The 20,580-nt window shown below is 54.4% G+C and overlaps 1 protein-coding gene across 2 annotated transcripts in view; it reads right to left on the reverse strand.

Annotated features, from left to right (window-relative positions):
- Positions 1-6,982: 6,982 nt before the first annotated feature.
- LOC120389976 (sialoadhesin-like) overlaps positions 6,983-20,580 on the reverse strand; it is a 52,452-nt gene continuing 38,854 nt past the window's right edge. For both annotated transcript variants that reach the window (XM_039512150.1, XM_039512151.1), the window contains exons 5-11: positions 19,559-19,840; positions 12,459-12,722; positions 9,942-10,038; positions 9,521-9,560; positions 8,988-9,094; positions 8,154-8,244; positions 6,983-7,758 (exon numbers count right to left, since the gene is read on the reverse strand). In XM_039512150.1, coding sequence (XP_039368084.1) covers positions 7,639-7,758; positions 8,154-8,244; positions 8,988-9,094; positions 9,521-9,560; positions 9,942-10,038; positions 12,459-12,722; positions 19,559-19,840 — 1,001 coding nt within the window. In that variant the 3' untranslated portion in view covers positions 6,983-7,638. The remainder of the gene's footprint in view (positions 7,759-8,153; positions 8,245-8,987; positions 9,095-9,520; positions 9,561-9,941; positions 10,039-12,458; positions 12,723-19,558; positions 19,841-20,580) is intronic.

A 20,580-nucleotide genomic window follows, 5' to 3' on the forward strand; every position in this document is an offset into this window, starting at 1 on the left:
TCTCCAAAGTCCATACATGGTCTCTGAGGGCCAGGAGCTCCTTGCACCGACTGCATACATACGCCACCCGCCCACAGGGCAACACTCAGCGCAATAAACTGGATAGCCCCCACCCTGCTGCTGGGCTTCTGCCTGCATTGTCTCCTAGTTAATGTAAGGGTGGTTTAACGAAAGAGGTTTTGAATGTAGTTTGGTTTATAGGTTTTAGGATTTTAGGGGGGGGCCACAGGGAAGGGGTTACGGCCGGCAAGGGACTCCCGCTCCCTTCCCACTCCCCTTCTAAACTCCCTTGCGAAACTCCCTGTTAGCAGCCCCTGGTCGCTTGTGCGCGGCTTTATAAAGCCCTGGCCTGAATGAATGCCCCGCCCACTGATTAAGGCTCAGCCAATTACCAGAGGCTTCGAGCTTTCAAACCTGCCTCCAACTGCCAGCTCGTTAATGTGGGGGCTCGTTACCTGCTCAGGAGAGGCCGGCGGCAGGCGGGAGCCAAGGGGGCTGCAGAGGGTGGGAACAGGGATGGGGCTGGTGCAGGGGGTTGGTGATTTGGGGGGGGCTGGTGGAAGACACATGGGGAGATGGGGGATGATGGGAGACACTTGGGAGAATTGTGGGGGTTGAGACCAGTGGTTTGGGGGGAGACAGTGGGTGATTCGGGGGGGCAGAGGCTGATGGTTTGGGGGGCTGGTGGGAGACACTTCAGGGAACACAATGTGGAGGCTGGTGGTTTGGGCGGCTGGTAGAAGATACTTGGGGAAACACAGGGCTGGGGAGATGTTGAGACGTGGGATGATTTGTGGGGAGCTGGTGGGAATCAAACAGAGCAAGGGCTTGGATCTGGGTCTCCCACAGCGCTGGGGACGGGGGAGGGCCTGACCCACCGGCCCGTTGGCTGCTTTGGGTCTGTGTCCCTCTGGGGTTTTTCATAAAAAAATATTTGGTCTCGGTTTCACCCCGTCACAGAACAAAACCAAACACCGAACCCCCACCCCCTCCTCCCCCAGCCCTGCACACGGGATCCACATGAGGCCGCCCCATGGATCTCTAGATCCCAGCACGACCCCCATTCCCCGGCTTCCTCCCCATCCCGCACCTTGCGCACCCTGAGATCCTTCGCTCCTCGGACCCCCCAGCAGAGGGCGCCATTGAGCTGCTGCCAGCCCCGGATTCTCACCTCCCCCCAGGGATCTGGGGACTGATTATTTTTGTGCTGCCCCGCGAGGCGCCACCTGCAGGCCTGATTTGGAGCAAACCCCCCAACCGCTGAAAACCGAGCCCCTGGGCAGCAGCTGAAGTTCAGCACCTGACAAATTAAACCACCCCCAGGACTGTGGAAAATCCTGGGGCGATTTCTCCTTTCCAGACACCCCACAGCTCGCTTGGCTGCTCGGCGGGCAGGGGAGTGGGGTTTTGCTCTGTTTGTACAGCACCTGGCGCACTGTCCCGTGAGTGGTGCGCCTACGTGTTACCCCAGACACCGAATACACAGCACTCGGGGGTAGGAAACACACTGTGTGAGGAAGTGGTGGGGTTTCTTGATTTATCCGTGTTTTCCAGTGGGTTGCATGCAGAGGGAGGGGGGCTCAGTGTCCCCGGGTGTTACTGGTTTGAGGTGAGGGGAGAGGGAGTTTGTTGTTACAAAGGACCGGAGAGGAAGCTTGGGACTCCGGCCGATGGCCTGGAGGATGGAGATCCCAGTGACTGGTGACCTGACAACCTGGAGACCCAGCTCAGGAGTCACAGCCGGTTCTGGCCAGTGGGAGGACAATGGGCTGTGGGGAGAGGACCCCGGTGACCCGACCAGCCGGTTCCAGCCAGAGGGGGGCTGAGAGGAGACGAGACCCAGGCCACCCTGTTTACGACCCTGTTTATCTGTAGAGAAGCCAATGGATAGAGGGGGGTTGGGGCTGGGGATATTGGAGGCCCAGCTGGGAAGCAGGGGGGCTTGAGGCTGGAGACGGGGAGCAGGCAGAGCCCACCTGGATGCAGGGGGACTGGGATGTGCTGGGCTGAGGGAGGCCAGGCCTGAGGCCCTGAGAGTTTCCTGTGCTGTGTTCAACTCTCAATAAACCCTCCTGTTTTACGCTGGCTGAGAGTCGCTCTGGGCTAGAGAACAGGGGGCATCAACCCCTTTGAGGGTGAGCAGGCCTGGGGGAGTCCAGAGCGCGTGGACTCCCTGAGGGGGCCCACAGCGAGAGACAGACGTGCTAAGGCTCAGAGAGGTGCGGCTCCAGGAGGTGGAGGGGCCTGACCCCGAGAGAGGGTGGACCCCCACGAAGGGCTGTCGCACTGGAAGGGGCACCCCCCACGGACCACACGGGGCCATGAGTGGGCACGATCTGTGAATCTGTGACACACTGGGGCCGGGCTCCGTGTCTCCCCGAGAACAGGGGGCACTTTATTCAGAAGCGAGAAGAATAACAGCCTGGAGCGGGGAGGGGAATCCAGCCTCCTGCAGGACGGGGTGAGCCGGACACTGCTTAGCGCGGAAATCTTACCCCCGGACAATGGACCCAATGAGCCAGCAGAACCCGGCTCTGCCCGTTCTATGAGCCAGCGAAAGTGACTAGCCCTGAACTGAGGAATAATTCGCCTGCGGTTGCTACACTCCTGTAGGGGAGTGAGAGGCAGAAGGCGCCGGAGCTGTTCAGTTTCTCTCGAAGGCGGCAGAGAGATGCCTTGGTCCGGGGCTCTCAGCACCTCTCTGGGGAGGGGATTTCGGGAGCAGAGGCTGGTTAACCCACCCCACAAAGGCAAAGCGAGCGCCGCTGGCTGGGGGATGAAGCCAAACAAATCCAGACTGGAAATAAGGGGCAGGTTCTCCCCAAAGAGAGGACTTGACCCTCCCAACAACTACCCCAGGGAGGGGGCAGATTCTCCAAACCTTTGAGTCCTTCCATGGCGAGCGGGTGTCTCACTAGAAGCCCAGCTCTAGCTCGACCCCCAGATCTGGGCTTGAAATCTGCAAAGGGGGCAGAGTTAGGGGCACACGTTCAAGGGGGTGGAGTTAATGGTGCCCTAGCTCAAGCCCCCCAGCTTTGGCCTTGAATTCTATGTAGGGGGCAGAGTTAAGGGCACACATGCAAAGGGGCGGGGTTAATAGCACTCTACCTTGACCCTCCCCCCCCAGCTCTGGGCTGGGTGCCGGGACCCCTGGGGGAGGTTCTCCGGCCCGGGCTAGGCACGAGGACAAACTGGCCGTGCAGAACAGTCCCTTGAGATGTGTGGATTGATTCACCAAACCCTCTAGCCCTGCAAATTCCACAGCCCGGAGAGAACACGCTGCCCAGTATTACCCACCCCAGGGCTCTCTCAGCATTGAGATCCCTCACCCGCCTTCAGGATCCACAGCTACATTTTCAAATGTATTGATTTCAGTAACAACACAGAATACAAAGTGTACTGTGCTCACTTTATGTTTATTTTTTATTAAAATATTTGTACTGTAAAAAAAACAAAAATAGTATTTTTCAATTCACCCAATACAAGTACAGTAGTGCAATCTCTTTATCATGAAAGTTGAACTTACAAATGTAGAATTATGTGCATAAAAAACTGCATTCAAAAATAAAACAATGTAAAATTTTAGAGCCTGCAAGTCCACTCAGTCTTACCTGTTGTTCAGCCAATCTCTCAAACAAACAAGTTTGCTTACATTTGCAGGAGATAATGCTGCCCGCTTCTTGTTCACAATGTCACCTGAAAGTGAGAACAGGTGTTTCCATGACACTGTTGTAGCCAGCATCACAAGATATTTACGTGCCAGATGCGCTAAAGGCTCATATGTCCCTTAATGCTTCAACTACCATTCCAGGGGACGTGTCCATGCTGATGACAGGTTCTGCTCGATAACAATCCAAAACAGTGCGGACCAAGGCATGTCATTTTCATCATCTGAGTGAGATCCCATCTGGTGGTTCAGGTTCTGTAGTTTCTGCATTGGAGTGTTGCTCTTTTAAGACTTCTGACAGCACGCTGCACACCTCGACCCTCTCAGATTTTGGAAGGCACTTCAGATTCTTAAACCTTGGGTCGAGTGCTGTTGCTATCTTTAAAAATCTCACCTTGGTACTTTCTTTGCGTTTTGTCAACTCTGCAGTGAAACTGTTCTTAAAACAAACATGTGCTGGGCTGTCATCCAAGACGGCTACAACATGAAATATATGGCAGAATGTGGGTAAAACAAAGCAGGGGAGATACAATTCTCTACCAAGGAGTTCAGTCACAAACACGTTATTTTTTTAACGAGAGTCATCAGCATGGAAGCATGTCTCTGGTGGCCGAAGCATGAAGGGGCATATGAATTTTTAGCATATCTGGCACATAAATACCTTGCAATGCCAGCTACAAAAGTGTCATGCAAATGTGTGTTCTCACTTTCAGGTGACATTGTAAACAGGAAGCGGGCAGCATTATCTCCAGCAAATGTAAACAAACTTGTTTGTCTGAGCAACTGGCAGAATAAGAAGTAGGACTGAGTGGACTTGTAGGCTGTAAAGTTTGACATTATTTTGTTTTTGAGTGCAGTTATGTAACCAAAAAAATCTACATTTCTAAGTTGCACTTTCATAACAAAGAGATTTCACTACAGTACTTGTAGAAGGTGAATTGAAACATACTATTTCTTTTGTTTCGCGTTTTTACAGTGCAAATATTTATAATAAAAAATTATATAGACTTTGATTTCAATTACAACACAGAATACAATATGTATGAAAATGTAGAAAAACATCCAAAATATTTAATACATTTCAATAGGTATTCTATTGTTTAACAGTGCGATTAAAACTGTGATTAATATTTTTAATCGCAATTCATTTTTTTAGTTAATCATATGAGTTAAGTGTGATTAATCGACAGCCCTAACTTCAACAGATAATATCGATATTTATTCTTAAGCATGTTTCAGATTTAGATTGATTTAAAATTTTTACAATTGTGCAAAATAATGGCCTTTAAACTACATTTATCAATTTAAATTGTCCTAATTGCAGGAGATTATGGAACGGGGGGAGGTGTCAGCCAATATTTATTTCATGACTGCATGTGTCGAGGTTGAAAGAGTGAAGACTTTACAACACGAATTGTCAACATCCCCGGTCAAAATAGGCGACTCAATATCCTTAAATCAAACCACAAGCCTCAGTTTTCTTGCTTGGCCATCTGCCAATGTCAATTATTACCAAGGGAAATATGTTTTGGAGGTCGGTGTGAGTCAGTGAAATTGACGTTTGCCACTAAAAAACAAATCCTCCAGGCAGGGGCGGCTCTAGACACCAGCGCGCCAAGCAGGCGCTTGGGGCGGCCGTTTCCCGGGGGGGCGGCATTTGGCTCCGGTGGAGCTCCCGCCGGCATGCCTGCGGCAGGTCCACCGGAGCCCGGGACGAGCGGACCTGCCGCAGGCATGACTGCGGCGGGTCCTGTCTTCCCGCGGCTCCGGTTGAGCTCCCGCAGGCATGACTGCGGCATGTCCGCTCGTCCCGGGCTCCGGTGGACCTGCCGCAGGCATGCCGGCAGGAGCTCAACCGGAGCCGCGGGAAGAGGGGACCCGCCGCGGGACCGGGGAAGGGCGGCGCAGCGCTCCGCGCTGCTTGGGGCAGCCCGATTTCTAGAGCCGCCCCTGCCTCCAGGCCTGTGGACGTACGAAGCGAATGTACTAAGCGAACACCTGTTCAGTAAGAGGTTTGGCAACCGGGCCTAGAATCCGTCACAAAGAAATCGGTGCATTCGCTCAGGATAAGGGCGGTTATTGGTTATTGGCTAGAAGGCTGGTCTCTCACTGGCACTAGGTCTGGCATAAATACATGTAGGCTTGGAAGAATTCGATTTTTTTTTCATCGGTCAAAGGTGGTAAATGTCAATTTCACCATATCCCACCCCCCCGAACAAAACATTTCCATCAATAATTATGGAAAATTCCAGCTACAGTTTGATTGAAGGCTATTTACTTTGTATATTTCAACACGTGATGTTGCCGATTGGGTTGAAGCGAGACGAGGCGGGGGAGGTCAGATCTCTTACTGGCCCCACGTCTGTCGGTGGAAGGGACAAGGTGTCACGCTTCACCCTGGCCTCAGAACTTTCCCATTGAAAATGGAAACGTCCCAACGCGGCAAAGGAAGGAGCCGAACAGAACAGCCACATCGACTTCCTGAGCAATGCGAGAAACAAGCCGCAAGAGTCTGTCCCACCTGGGCCTGGAGTCTCCTGGTTCCCTTCTCCAGATCGACGGAGACGCTCCAAAGCTGGGCCCTTCCACCAGCACTAGCTGGTCCGATCAAATAGATTCTGTCACCCACCTTGTCTCTCTCACAGCCCGGGGCCACGCGGCCACAACAGGACAGTCGACACTTTGTGTTTCAGTTCTAAAGCTTTATAGTGTGAGTCCAGCCGAGCCGCGCTGTGTCTGCGTCGCGCTGAAGCCTGGAATGTCTATTGAGTCAATGGGAAGTGACAGAAACAGCCCTTCTGTGGGGCAGAAGCCTAGGGGAGTTAGGCACCGAAATCCCTTCCAGGAGCTGGGCCTTAGCGCCTCCCTCCACCCTCCGATCCCTGCGCCGCCCCCTTGAATGCCCCATTTACGGGGCCACCTCTAAGAATCCAGATCCAGCAAACCTCTGAATTTGGAGCCTAATTCCCAGATTCTCAGCTCAGCCAGGGGCGGGGAGATCACCCAGCCCGGCCTCGTGAGTTGCCCAGGCCGTGGGGCTGCCCTGAATCCATCACGGGCTGAACTGGAGTCGACCCTTAAGCAAAACATCCCATCTTGACGGCAGAATTGCCACCAGTGGAGAACAGGGTTTCCACCTTTCTAATGGCTGGAACCTGGACCCCCAAAGCTGCACCCCCTGCTCCGCCTCTTCCCTCAGAGCCCCACCCCTTCTCAGCCTCTGCCCTCAGAGCCCCGCCCCCTTCTCAGCCTCTGTCCCCAGGCCTCATCCCTGCTCTGCCTCTTCCCCCCCAGATAAAAAAAAACAGACCCCAGGGTTGTCACATGGCCCCCGGACACACCAGCCGAAACCCAGCCTGTCCGGGTGAAAACCGGATGAGTGGCCTCCCTGACGGAGAACTGCCCCAGCCCTGGGTAAATCGTTCCCAGGGTTAATTCCCCTCCCTGGTATAAATTCCCACCTTGTTTCCAGTCTGAATTTGTCGAGCTTCACCTTCCCGCCCGCTGGATCTTGGCCTGCTAGACGGAGCGGCCGCTCTCACCAGATCTCTGTCCCCGGGGGGTATTTCTAGAGGGGACTGAGTCACCCCTCAGCCTTCTCCGTGTGACCCTGGATAGACTGAGCGCCTGGCGTCTGACTCAGGCCTGGCTTCCCATCCTGGAGTCGTTCTCCTGGCTCTTCTCTGGCCCCTCCCAAGTGATCTCTGTGCGTCTGGAACTGGGGGGCTGCGCAGCCGGACGCAGGATTCCACCGGAGGTCGCCCCTGAATGTGGGGGGGTCGGCTCTGGCTCAGGTCAGACGAGACAACAAACTGGCCCCTTCTGGCCATGGAAATCTGTTTGTCTCGTGTCTCCTCCTTGCCCCTCCGCTGCCTCGCGGGATCCCTGGCCGAGAAGCCGGCGCTAGCAGCAAGCGTGTGCAGCTGGCTGGCGGACGTGGGGGGAGGCGCCAGGGGAGCCGCAGCTGGACGCTAGCGCTTAATAGCAGCGTATTCGCAGGTGAGGTCGCAGGTGAGGTCGGCGGCAGGCTCTGCTCTCTGGGTGGGAGGCTGTAGCTGGATGGCCGAGTACTGGACCTCGTCCGGGTCACCCTAGGGTGAAGAATAATAATGACAACGCCCGGCTCTGATGAGGAGCTTTACGTCAGCAGAGCCCTCCCTCCAGTGCGCTCTCCTCTGCATGTCACCCCCCAGCCCTGTAACTCAGCCTCCCGCCCAGCTCTGTGCTCTCCAGCTTCTGGGCGATGCCCCCTGCCCTGCCCAGCAGCTGTGCTCCCCCTGACCCAGAGCACCCAGCCCAGCCTAATCTCGTTGCCACCGGAGCTGATCTCACAGGGGCAGAGCTGGGATAGAACCCAGGAGTCCTGGCTCCCAGCCTCTGCTCACCTCCCCCCACTCTAACCCACTAGACCCCACTCCCGTCCTGGAGCCGGGGATAGAACCCAGGAGTCCTGGGCCCTGTGTATACAGAGGAATGAGTCGCTCACCTGCGGTACTTTGCCCAAGTTCATCGGCTGGCTGTAGATGTTGGATTGCCCGGTGTCAGCCAGAGATCCCAGGCACAGCTCGGTGGTCGCGCTGCCAGGGAAAGAGAGAACGTTAGGGGGCTGCGGATGGCGCGAGAGCATTTGGTTGCTAGCGCTGGGTCGGCTGCAGCGCCGTGGCTGGGGATTGGACAGGCTGCGTCGGTCGACAGCGCAGAACCCCTGTGGGTCAGTGGCTGGGGGGGACCCCTGGGCTAAAGCTCCCCAGACCAGACATGAGTCATGGAATGGGGAATGGGGCCTTTCCCCTCTAGGGGGCACTGGCTCCAATCCAGCCCCAGAGCGGGGGACTGGCTGGCTCGGGGGCAGGACAGGGAAGGGGGCACAGGGCCTTTCCCTTCTAGAGCAGTGGTCCCCAAACTGTGGGGCGCAGCACCCTGGGAGGGCCTGGGGGAACTCTCGGGGCAGCACAGCAGGGCCAGCTCCCATGGGGGGCAGGGAGGGAGCCCCACACAGCCCTGCTCTGCCCCAGCCCCAGCCCAGGCCTTGACCCCAGCTCCTGACTGTGGCTCTGGCCTCGCTCCCAGCAGGGGAGGGGGGTGGGGTGTGGACAGATTCCATTATGGGTCAGGGAGGGGGCGACTGACATTTTTGGACCCGTCTAGGCAGTGCTGGCTCCGATCCAACCCCTGCCCCGAACAGGGCTCATCCCTCCAGCAGGGACACACACACACACAGACACACACACCCCTACACTCCTCCTCCCCTCCAGGTGGAAGCCTATCAAGCTCCAACCCAGCCCCTGTGCAGTAGCTCAGAGCCAGGCCCTCCTGTTACCTGGAGGGCCCGGGTGGGGCCAGACGGGCTGGCTGCCCCATGCCAGAGTGCTGGGTGTTCTCATAGATGCGTTCAGACATCGGGGTCTCCCCCGGGCCCGGCTGGTGCTGCAAGGCAGGGAGAAGTGAGGCCGCGAGCCACTGCTCTGGGACTGCTCGGTGATGTGTAATAACAAAGGGAAATGCACATAGAGCCCCCGAGAAACTACCCAGGGGATTGGAAAGACCTTCTGTCCTGCTCCGGGGGAGGGGAATTTTATAATCCTGTTCTATGGAGGGGGAAACTGAGGGACAGAGCTCATCTAAAGTCAGGCAGCGACTCAGCAGCAGAGCTGGAGATAGCACCCAGGAGTCCTGGTTCCCAGTCCCTGCTTCTCTAATCCACTAAATCCCACACCCCTTCCTGAGCAAGGCATTGAACCCAGGAGTCCTAGTTCCCACCCCTCTTGCTCTAACCCACTAGCCCCCACTCCCCTCCCAGGCCTAGGGAGAGAACCCAGCTCCCCTGGCTCCCAGCCCCATAGACGCACTTACCGCATTGCTGCTCATTCCCTGGCGTTTGCGCCGCATCTTACTACAAAGAAAGGAGACCAACAGCTCAGAGGCAAAACATCATCTGCTTCGGTTCAGGGGGGAAGGAACAGGACAAAGGCTCCCACAAAATAGAACCTCCTGCCTGGGCTCGACCCCTGCTCTCCTGACGACCAGCCCAGCCATTTCACCAGGAGGCCACCCAGCCCTTCCCAGGCCCCTTGCGGGTGTCAGGTATCTGTGTGGGACCCAACCACCACCATTCAATCACCTCCCCCCAGCTGGGTTTCGATGCCTTTGAACTGGCTCAGCAATTCTCAGTCCTGGATTGCGCAAGATTCTCCGGCAAAGCCCAGGTGGGAGGGGATGGGGATTGCCAGAGATCAGAGAGGTGGATATTACCAGTTTGCCAAAGCGCAAATACCTCCAAGCCATGACACCGACCAGCCCCACCAGCAGTAACAGGACAAGCGCAACTGTAGGTCCTATGATGTACGCGGGTGCCCACACAGAGGGGGTGACTGAAAAGGAAAATGGAGGGTTATTGGATCAACCCTGCAGCAGATTTTTGAAGCCCGTTTGCTGATGGATGGCAGCTGGGTAACAACCACACAGTGAGGCTGCCTGGGGATGGATCATGACACGTGGTGCTAAGATGCAGCCACCTCTGGGGCAGGGCAGCTGGGTAACAGCCACACAGCAACGCTGCACCAGGATGGCTTGCTCAGCACTGCCTCTGGGAAAAGGGAACAGGGTAATAGCCATACAGCAAAGGCTCAGCCAGGGGATGGATCACCCGGTACTGAGATGCAGCCACTTCTGGGGTGGGGTAGCTCCCCTAGTGGTAAGGTGCAGCCACCTCTAGGGTGGAGGAAGGACATAGGACCTAACACAACAGCTGGCGGAAAGAGAATTGAGAGCAAATCACTGGGGCAAAACTGTAGCATAGGATTGTATCCTCCTCATGCTGCATCAATCTCAACCAGTTCCACTGATCTGCTGCAGGAACAACATGAAGCTGGTAGAATTTGAACCTGTGTTTTTAGAGGCAGCAGACCTGATGCTCAGATGGAAAGCCCTCCCCTCCCAGCATCCCCATAGGCTATGCTGCCTAGCTAGATTATATCTGCCATGATGCACCACTATCTCCTCTACTGGTGATGGGAAGGGTGCCTCATAGGAATCCATAACCAGGGTGCATCATGGGAGATGTAGTTCTGGAGTCTTATATCCTCATTCTCCACTATATGCGAAGGTGTCTGTCTGGACTACATCTCCCATGATGCACCACCAGCTACACTCTTGGTGAGGGGAGGGCATGCATCATAGGAAACAGATCAACAGAGCCAGACATGTACCCAGAAGCCTCCTACTGCAAGACAAACCCAAGAAAGAAACCAACAGGACTCCACTGGCCATCACATACAGTCCCCAGCTAAAGCCCCTCCAACGCATCATCAGGGATCTACAACCCATCCTGGACAATGATCCCACACTTTCACAGGCCTTGGGTGGCAGGCCAGTCCTTGCCCACAGACAACCTGCCAACCTGAAGCATATTCTCACCAGCAACTGCACACCGCACCATAGTAACTCTAGCTCAGGAACCAATCCATGCAACAAACCTCGATGCCAACTCTGCCCACATATCTACACCAGCAACACTATCACAGGACCTAACCAGATCAGCCACACCATCACCGGTTCATTCACCTGCACGTCCACCAATGTAATATATGCCATCATATGCCAGCAATGCCCTTCTGCTATGTACATCGGCCAAACTGGACAGTCTCTAAGGAAAAGGATAAATGGACACAAATCAGATATTAGGAATGGCAATATACAAAAACCTGTAGGAGAACACTTCAACCTCCCTGGCCACACAATAGCAGATCTTAAGGTGGCCATCCTGCAGCAAAAAAACTTTAGGACCAGACTTCTAAGAGAAACTGCTGAGCTTCAGTTCATCTGCAAATTTGACACCATCAGCTCAGGATTAAACAAAGACTGTGAATGGCTTGCCAACTACAGAACCAGTTTCTCCTCCCTTGGTTTTCACACCTCAACTGCTAGAACAGGGCCTCATCCTCCCTGATTGATCTAACCTCATTATCTCTAGCTAGCTTCTTGCTTGCTTATATTTACCTGCCCCTGGAAATTTCCACTCTTGCATCCAACGAAGTGGGTATTCACCCACAAAAGCTCATGCTGCAAAACGTCTGTTAGTCTATAAGGTGCCACAGGATTCTTTGCTGCTATCATGGGAATGCTAAGCCAAGGTGCATCATGGGAGATATAGTCCAGCTAGAGATCCTGGCCCACAGAAGAGAATGGGAGCATGAGGCACCCAAACTACAACTCCCATCAGGCCATTTTCAATGGAAAGATTTCGGTTTTGGACATTTCTATGAAATGTGGAGCTTTCCCACTAGTGGAAAAAAAGCATTCCTGGACAGCTCTGAAACACTGAGAAGAGAAAAACAAACACATTTCCAGGCCAGCTCTGAAAACCAAGATCTCACAAAATCCCCTTATTCCAGGTGTGTCATAGGAGTTCTTTGGTGTGATAGATCATGTGATTTGCAGTTCCTGTGCCTCAGGTTCTCAGTCTCCTCTGCACAGGACCTTCCAGATGGGGCTCACGTCACCCGTTCACCTTCCCTTGGTTCAGTGAAACAGACGGAGTCCTGGCGTCTCTCACCCTAGGTCACTTCAGGGCCAAATCCCGAGGGCAAATCCCCTCTCTGCTCGATTCTGTTCGTGCCCCCCAGGATCGCGCTAGCCCTGCTGGCCACTGCGGTGCTGGGAGCTCCTGGTGAGCTCGTGATCCACCGTGTTCGCCACAATGACCCTCCTGTGCTGGGCCTACGGCACAAAGGCACAACCCCAGCCCCTCCCCCACCCCGGAAGTCTCTTTTCACACGTCCCCGGCACTTACACCTCACAGTCATGTTGATGGGCGGGGACAGGGACTGGTTGATCCCATTGTTGGCCTGGCAGCAATACTCCCCAGCCTGCTCCACTGCGATGTTCTTCAACACCATTTCCTGCTGGGATCCCTCCAGCTGCCGGCCGCCCCGGTACCAGGCGTAGGAGTTGGGGGCGGGGAGGCTGCTGGTGTAATTGCACGTTAGTGTCACCGATTCCCCTTCCTGCAGGCTGGTGCCCGGCGCTGCCGTAACACGGACACCTGTGGGGGCGTCTGGGGGGCGAGACGGAGACATGGGGCGTGAATGGAGAGAGACAGAGTGGGGGGGAGGACCTGGCCCAGAGGGGGGAAGGATCTAGGGCAGGGGGTGAGGGGCAGGCCCTGGCCCATGTGGCTACTGGTGGCATGGAGATAGGGGGCACCAGGCATGGCCCAGTGTTAACAGAAGGGTGGAAAACAACAGTGCCAATAAAGCCTCCCTTTATTAGGCCTAAAAAATCCAAAGTTGCCTTACGCTTGCCCACAGTGCGCCCATGTTTAAACTCGGATCGACCTTACAAGTCAGTAACCGAGAATGGAATGTGTTATCAGTGCAGCACTGATCCCAGAAGGCAATTCCTGCTTGCACCTGGATAGCACAGAGGGAGTTAGACAAAATAACCGGTCGGGAAAAAGTTACTAATGAGATGATGTATTTTCTGCCAAGTATGATTTAACCTGTTTAGCGTAATTGCTACTTTATAATGTATCTGCTATATGGGAACTAGAAGGGAGGGAAGAAGGGGCGGGGGAAGGGGGAGCTGGGCAGTGGGGGTAATAGAGATGCTTAGCTGAAATCATGTATAAAGAGAGAGAGCTGCTTGTATGGAGGGTGCTTGATTTGAGACGTGTGTGTCTCCGAGCATCCTGTTTTGAGATCTCAAATAAACCTTTTTTTTGCTTCTCCACCCTGGTGTGTCTATTGGAGCGAAGCACACCGGGCAACGAACCACTGTTGCTGTCGCCTCGGGCCTCTGTGCCGGCAACAGTTTTGGCATCCCTGGGTGGGCTCGAGGCTAAAATCTAGCCTTGCCCAGACCCCTCCTGGAGGTCGACGGATTGCGGCAACGACCGATGCCCAGCGCGCACCGGTGACTTCATCGGGGGCCTCGGCGGAGACGTGGTGTGGTCGACCCCGGAGGGCACTACGGTGCAACGCACTCAGATAGTGGAGAAGCAGCTGCGGGCGATGGTGGGGAACCGGTCTCGTGGATAAGGTAGGAACAGTCCAGTGCTGTTAACCTTTTGTTTGCCTGTTAAGACCTGGGGACGCCCAGTGTCTTCCCATAGGTATGGGGCAGGGACAGAGTACAGGCAGGGCACGGTGTACACCCTTAGAATGCATTCTGATGAATTGGAAAGTGTTTGGAAAAGATCCATTGACTAAAAGTAAACTGAAAAGATTCTGTACAGTAGACTGGCCTCAGTACCAGCTAGAGGGCCAGGAGAGGTGGCCACCGGAGGGATCACTTAATTACAACACGATCCTTCAATTAGCTTTGTTTTGTCAGCGAATGAATAAGTGGAATGAACATATGTATGTACAGTTGTTTATGTTGTTGAGAGATGGGTCAGATCTGTTGCAAGAGTGTAATTTGACTCCGACAGGCTCGGTAGTCACTGCTGTTAGTTCCCCGAACCCCTCCCTGGTTGTAATGGCAGAGTCGGTGTCCCCTTCGGCTCCTACACCCCCACCATATAAAGACCAGGTGCCTCGGGTTCCAGAGATTGCTCCTTCAGTGGGACTTTATCCGTTGCTTACTGAGACCGTGGTGGCCCGCCCGGCAGCGGAGGGGCGCCGGGCCACTACTATGCTAGTTTACTCGCATGTGCCTTTTAACCCAGTGGACCTAGCAGCCTTTAAGGCACAGGGAGGGGAATTCTCCACGAATCCCAGCAAGTTCATTTCGGTTTTTGAGGGATGTTTTGCCAGCCATAAGCCTGACTGGGATGACTGTAATATCCTTATGAAGACCCTGTTATCTGAAGTGGAGAGGAATCAGGTTATAGCTAAGGCAAGGGAAGAAGCACAAATAAGGCATGATCGGGATCAGGTTCGTGTCCCCATTCCTGCTGATATGGTCCCCCTAGCAGATCCTGGGTGGAATCCTAATGATCCACTGGATCGGACCCGCCTCACCGTGTATAAGGAGCTGCTCTTGCTTGGACTCCGACGCTCAGCTGTTCGCCATAACAATTGGGCCAAACCTTACGAGCTCATACAGGAGCCTAAGGAAAGTCCGGTCGCTTTTCTGCAGCGCATCCGGGATGCCATTCGGCAACACACTAACGCAGACCCTGATAATGCAGCAACTGAGGCAATTATAAAAGGTATCTTTACCAGCTGTGCTGCCCCTGACATTAAAAAGAAATTGCAGAAAAAGGAGGATTTGATGGGCATGTCTGTGGCACAGATTTTGGAAACTGCAAACAGGGCTTACAGCCTTAGAGAGGGAGAGAAGGAAAAGAGGCAGGTGAAGATGATGGTTGCAGCAGTACAGGCCGGTGACAAGAGGAAGGTGGTGGAAGGGGCCGGGGAATGAGAGGTCATGGACGTGGGCGCCCTGGCTCCCAGGAAAGGTGTTTGGGTCGCAATCAGTGTGCCATATGCTGGAAGGAGGGACACTGGAAAAATGAGTGCCCCGAGAGGGAAGATACTCCTATGATGGCAGCAGAGAATCAAGACTAGGGCTGTCAGGGGAGACGGCCTATCCTGCCCCCGGAACCCCAAGTAAAAATGCGGGTGGGAAATTCGGAAATAGACTTTTTAATAGACTCTGGAGCAGCTCGAACCGCTGTAAATCAACCCCTCCAGCTGCCCGTGGCAGATTCCCTCACTGTGGTCGGCGCTACAGGAAAAGGAATCAAATGTCCAGTGTATGCCCCAGCAGAATGTGCTTTGGGAGGCAGGGGAAAAGACAGCTCTCAAATGAAAGGAAGGAAGCTATCTGTCAAATTCCTGTCCCAAGCAATCGTAAATGGCTCAGGGCTTTTCTGGGCATGGCAGGCTTTTGCAGAATATGGATCCCAGAGTTCGGACTGTGGGCTAAGCCCTTGTATGAATGTGTTAAGGGAATGGATCACGACCCCTTTCACTGGTCCTCAGAAGCCAACAAGGCATTTAAAGTGTTAAAGAGAAAGCTAATGGAAGCCCCTGCACTCGGTCTGCCAGACCTCTTTAAGCCGTTTCAACTGTATGTGCATGAAAGAAAAGGAGTAGCCCTCGGAGTGCTTACTCAATTATTAGGCACTTGGAAACGTCCTGTGGCATATTTCTCTAAACAACTGGATCAAGTTGCCAAGGGGTGGCCAGCATGCTTGCGAGCGGTCGCAGCAACTGCCCTGGTGCTTGGTGAAGCAGAGAAACTGACTTTGGGGGGAGTTGTGCAGGTGTATACCCCTCACATGGTTCAAGCCCTGCGGGACACTAAGGGTGGTCTCTGGCTCACGCAGGCTCGGGTAGCTCGGTACCAGGCTAAACTCCTAGAAAATCCTGAAGTTACCCTGCAGACCTGCCCCACTCTTAACCCAGCCACTATGTTGCCAGAAACAGAGGAGCAGGAACACAACTGTTTAAAAATCATAGATGCCCAGTACTCCAGCCGTCCGGACTTAAAAGATCAGCCACTCCCCAATGCAGAGTATGAGTGGTACACTGACGGCAGCAGCTTTGTTACAGACGGGCAAAGGAGGGCGGGCTATGCTGTTGTAACTCTCCACGAAACTGTGGAAGTGGAGGGTTTGCCTGCCGGAACATCAGCCCAGCTGGCTGAATTGGTAGCATTAACCCATGCACTCGAACTGTCAAAAGGAAAAAGAGTTAACATTTTTACTGATTCCAGATATGCCTTTGGAGTGCTACATGCTCATGCAGGTCTCTGGAAGGAAAGAGGAATGCTTACAGCTCAAGGGTCCCCGGTCAAGCATGGGACACAGATTCTCCGGCTTCTGGAAGCGGTGCAGCTCCCCTCAGAGGTAGCAGTGGTGCACTGCAAAGCTCATCAACGAGAAGACCAGGACGTAGCCAAGGGCAACGCCAGGGCCGACAGGGAAGCCAAGCGGGCTGCCACCCTGGAACCATTGGAAGCTGAGGAGGCCCATGTGCATGCCCTCATCCCATCAGTGGGTGAGCTCCCAGCCCCTCAGTACTCTCGTGAAGAAAGGAATCTGGCCGACTCACTTGGGCTCCAGGAAAAGGAGGGATGGCTCCACTCCACAGAAGGAAAAATCCTCCTACCTAAAAGCCTGATACGGCCTGTACTACAGAAACTACATCAGACCACTCACGCTGGAAGGGAGGCTCTCACCCAGCTTATGAATAAGTATTTTCTAACCTCTGGATTGAGACCCCTGGTATCCCAGGTACAGGCTGAATGTTTGGTCTGTCAAAAGAACAACCCTCGACCAGGAGTGTCAGTGCCACCAGCCACTCTGGAACCTACCCCAGGGCCAGGATTGGTGTGGCAAGTAGACTTCACTGAGTTCCCCCGGACCCAAGGGTTCAGATACCTCCTCGTCATGGTGGATCGATTCAGCGGATGGCCTGAAGCCTTCCCATGCCGAAACAACACTGCCAGAACGGTAGCTCTCAAGTTTGTCAAGGAAATCATTCCTCGCTTTGGACTCCCCCAGTGGATGGAATCTGACAATGGAACACACTTCACATCGCAAGTCATTCAGGGGATTTCGGATGTTCTACAGATCACCTGGAAGCTCCACACTCCATGGCGACCACAGGCCAGTGGAGTAGTGGAACGTACTAATCAGACACTCAAGTGGCATCTCTCAAAGGTCTGCCAAGAGGCTTCTCTTCGGTGGCCTGATGCCTTACCCCTTGTCTTGCTCCGAGTTCGTGCTCTCCCAAAGGGCAGGTTAGGGCTTAGTCCCTTCGAGATTATGTTTGGGAGGGCATGGCCTATGAATGGTACACCGGTTCTGTTAGGGGAGTGGGAGGTAGGCTGCGGTTTCTTATCTCAGTACATGTGCTCTCTGTCTGCTGTTCTCTGTTCTCTCCACAGGTATACCAAAGATTTGCAGCCTCTCCCGCTGGATGCCCCTGTCCACTCCCTGCAGCCTGGTGACTCCGTTCTCGTTCGTACCTGGAAGGACGAGCCTCTCCAAGAGAAGTGGAAGGGACCTCACACCGTCCTGCTGATCACCCACACAGCAGCAAAGGTCGAGGGATACAAGAACTGGATCCACTACTCCCGTCTAAAAGCAGTACCAGCTCCTGAACGGTGGACCGTCCAACCTGCGGAGAAGACTGCCAACGACGATCTGGGACTTAAGCTGTTATTCAGGCAACAGTAAGGCCTGCTGGGAATGCCCTGTGGCCCCTTTGGACAGTTACAGCGCACTCCCCGTGAACACTCTGAACGTTGGCTGTGTTTATTTTCACAGGGCCAGCCTAACCTGTGGGCCTGGTCCCTTTTGTTTTTAATCTGCTTGTTATTAGTAGTAGTAATTTTGTGGGCATTTGGGGAATTGTAATTGTTAGGCCTTAGGATCACTTGCCCAGTATAGATCCAGGCCTGGGGTTTGCCACAATGTTACTCTTTGCTATGGGAACACTCCTCTCGTTAACTCCCGTTTCTCCCCAGGCACATGCGGGATGGAGGGGAATCCCTAACAAATTAGAGTCAAATACGTATGAGAACCTAAAGATTTGCTTTGCCCAATAGTTTAATCTCTCTAACTGCTCCTCCGTAAACTTTGTACCCCCCGTGTCCCGAAGATCCCTATGTACCCCCTCAGTGACAGCCCCAGCTCCATAGAACTTAACTACATCTTGTCCACAGTATATGAGAACACTCAGCCAAAGGTTTGTTGAGTATTCTCAAAGGAGGGAATTGTTGGTGGCACCAGGCATGGCCCAGTGTTAACAGAAGGGTGGAAAACAACAGTGCCAATAAAGCCTCCCTGTATTAGGCCTAAATAAACCAAAGTTGCCTTACGCTTGCCCACAGTGCGCCCATGTTTAAACTCGGATCGACCTTACAAGTCAGTAACCGAGAATGGAATGTGTTATCAGTGCAGCACTGATCCCAGAAGGCAATTCCTGCTTGCACCTGGATAGCACAGAGGGAGTTAAACAAAATAACCGGTCGGGAAAAAGTTACTAATGAGATGATGTATTTTCTGCCAAGTATGATTTAACCTGTTTAGCGTAATTGCTACTTTATAATGTATCTGCTATATGGGAACTAGAAGGGAGGGAAGAAGGGGCGGGGGAAGGGGGAGCTGGGCAGTGGGGGTAATAGAGATGCTTAGCTGAAATCATGTATAAAGAGGGAGAGCTGCTTGTATGGAGGGTGCTTGATTTGAGACGTGTGTGTCTCCGAGCATCCTGTTTTGAGATCTCAAATAAACCTTTTTTTTGCTTCTCCACCCTGGTGTGTCTATTGGAGCGAGGCACTCCGGGCAATGAACCACTGTTGCTGTCGCCTCGGGCCTCTGTGCCAGCAACATGGGGATAGGGGGCAGAGGTCCCCCAGAAGGGCCTGGGGGCACAAGGCACTTGGGGGGGAGAGAGTCTGTCCCAGAGCAAGCTGGGGGCCTGGGGTAGATGAGGGGTGCTATGGGGTATGGCCCATATTTGCTCGAGGGCTGTGGGGGGTGGGGCAGAGGTTGTCCCAGAGGGGTCTGGGGACACAAGGCAGAGGGAGGGGCAGGGCCTGGCACAGAGGCGGCTGGACACCCAGGAAGGTGGGAGCGGACAGGGCCCAGCTCAGTGTGGAAGGGGCCCCCCGGTCCGGTCGGGGGAGGGGCAGGGACCTGGAGGGGGAGGGGAGCCCAGGGCAGGTGTGGGGGGGCCACAAACTGAGTTTGTTGCTGCTGGGCCCAGCCATGGGAGCCCAGAGGAGCAGCACTGGGTTTGACCAAACCTGTTTATTAGGCGGCAGGGGTGGAATATAAGGCTGGGACTCATGGCGTGGGGCGAAGCAGGTGGATGAGGTGGGTGGGGTGAAGCAGGGGGATGAGGTGGGGGCACGCGGGGCTGCTCCAGGAGGCCGTGTGGGGAGGATTGGGGGCTGCGAGGGAGGAGGCTCTCGCCAGCTCTCGCTGCTTACGTTGAACTGCGACCAATTCCCTCGCAGAGAGGCTCAGACACCCCCAGCCGGGGCCGGAGACCCAGACCCCGCACGCGTAGCTCCCTCCGTCAGAGACGGCTGCCTTGTCAACACGAAAATCCTGCCCGGCTTCTGGCAGCCACACGTCCCCGCGGGACCAGACGTACCTGGAGACGGGCCGCAGGGCAGCAGCCTGGCAGCGCAGGGTAAAACCGTCGCCTTCCCTCAGCGCTGCCTTCCCTGCCGGCCACGGAACCTCGACCCTGCGCACGTTGGGGACGACTGAGGGTGAAAGTCGGGTGAGAGTTCATCAGCGGGGCCCCGGGACTGAACGAAGGGGCAGGACCCTCCCCGTCCAGTCCCACAGGGCAAGAATAGTTGCTAGAGCCAGATGACAGATTTTGATGGAATAGAACCCAGGAATCCTGATTCCAGACCCCGCTGCTCTCACCCACCGACCCACTCTCCTCCCAGAGTTGCGAAAAAACCCAGGAGTCCTAGCACTGAGTCTCACCCACTTTAACCTCTACAACACCCGCACCCAAGAACTGGGGATAGAAGAGACATAGGCGGCAGGTTTGTATAATTTTTGGTGGGGCCCAAAATGGTGGTGCCCCCCCGCTCCCGCCCTGTAAGCCGATATAAAATGAAGCTACAACGCGTCAGCGCCACAAGATTACAAGGGTCAATTAAAAGTGGAAAGTCAGAAGCAGCACTTGCCTACTTCAATATACAGTATTATATTTTGTTGTACCTGTTGTGATGAAGTGGGAATGTTCTTAATATTTTCTCTGAATACTGTGTGGGTGCCTCAGTTTCCCCTGCAAGATGCCAACTGAAGGTGTTGGGGACAAAGAGATCCGGTGGCCTCCTTGTCCGGAAGAGACACAGAGGCCAGAGGAGGGAGTGTCAGTTTGGAGCTGGCTGGGGAAATGGGGAGAGACTCACAACTTGGTTCTGGGCTCCCCACCCCGCAAGATGGACCTGACCGAGGGGTTCTGTTTTCTGTACCAACAAGCTCT

This window comes from Mauremys reevesii, linkage group 24, assembly GCF_016161935.1.
Source record: "Mauremys reevesii isolate NIE-2019 linkage group 24, ASM1616193v1, whole genome shotgun sequence".
NCBI lineage: Eukaryota > Metazoa > Chordata > Testudines > Geoemydidae > Mauremys > Mauremys reevesii.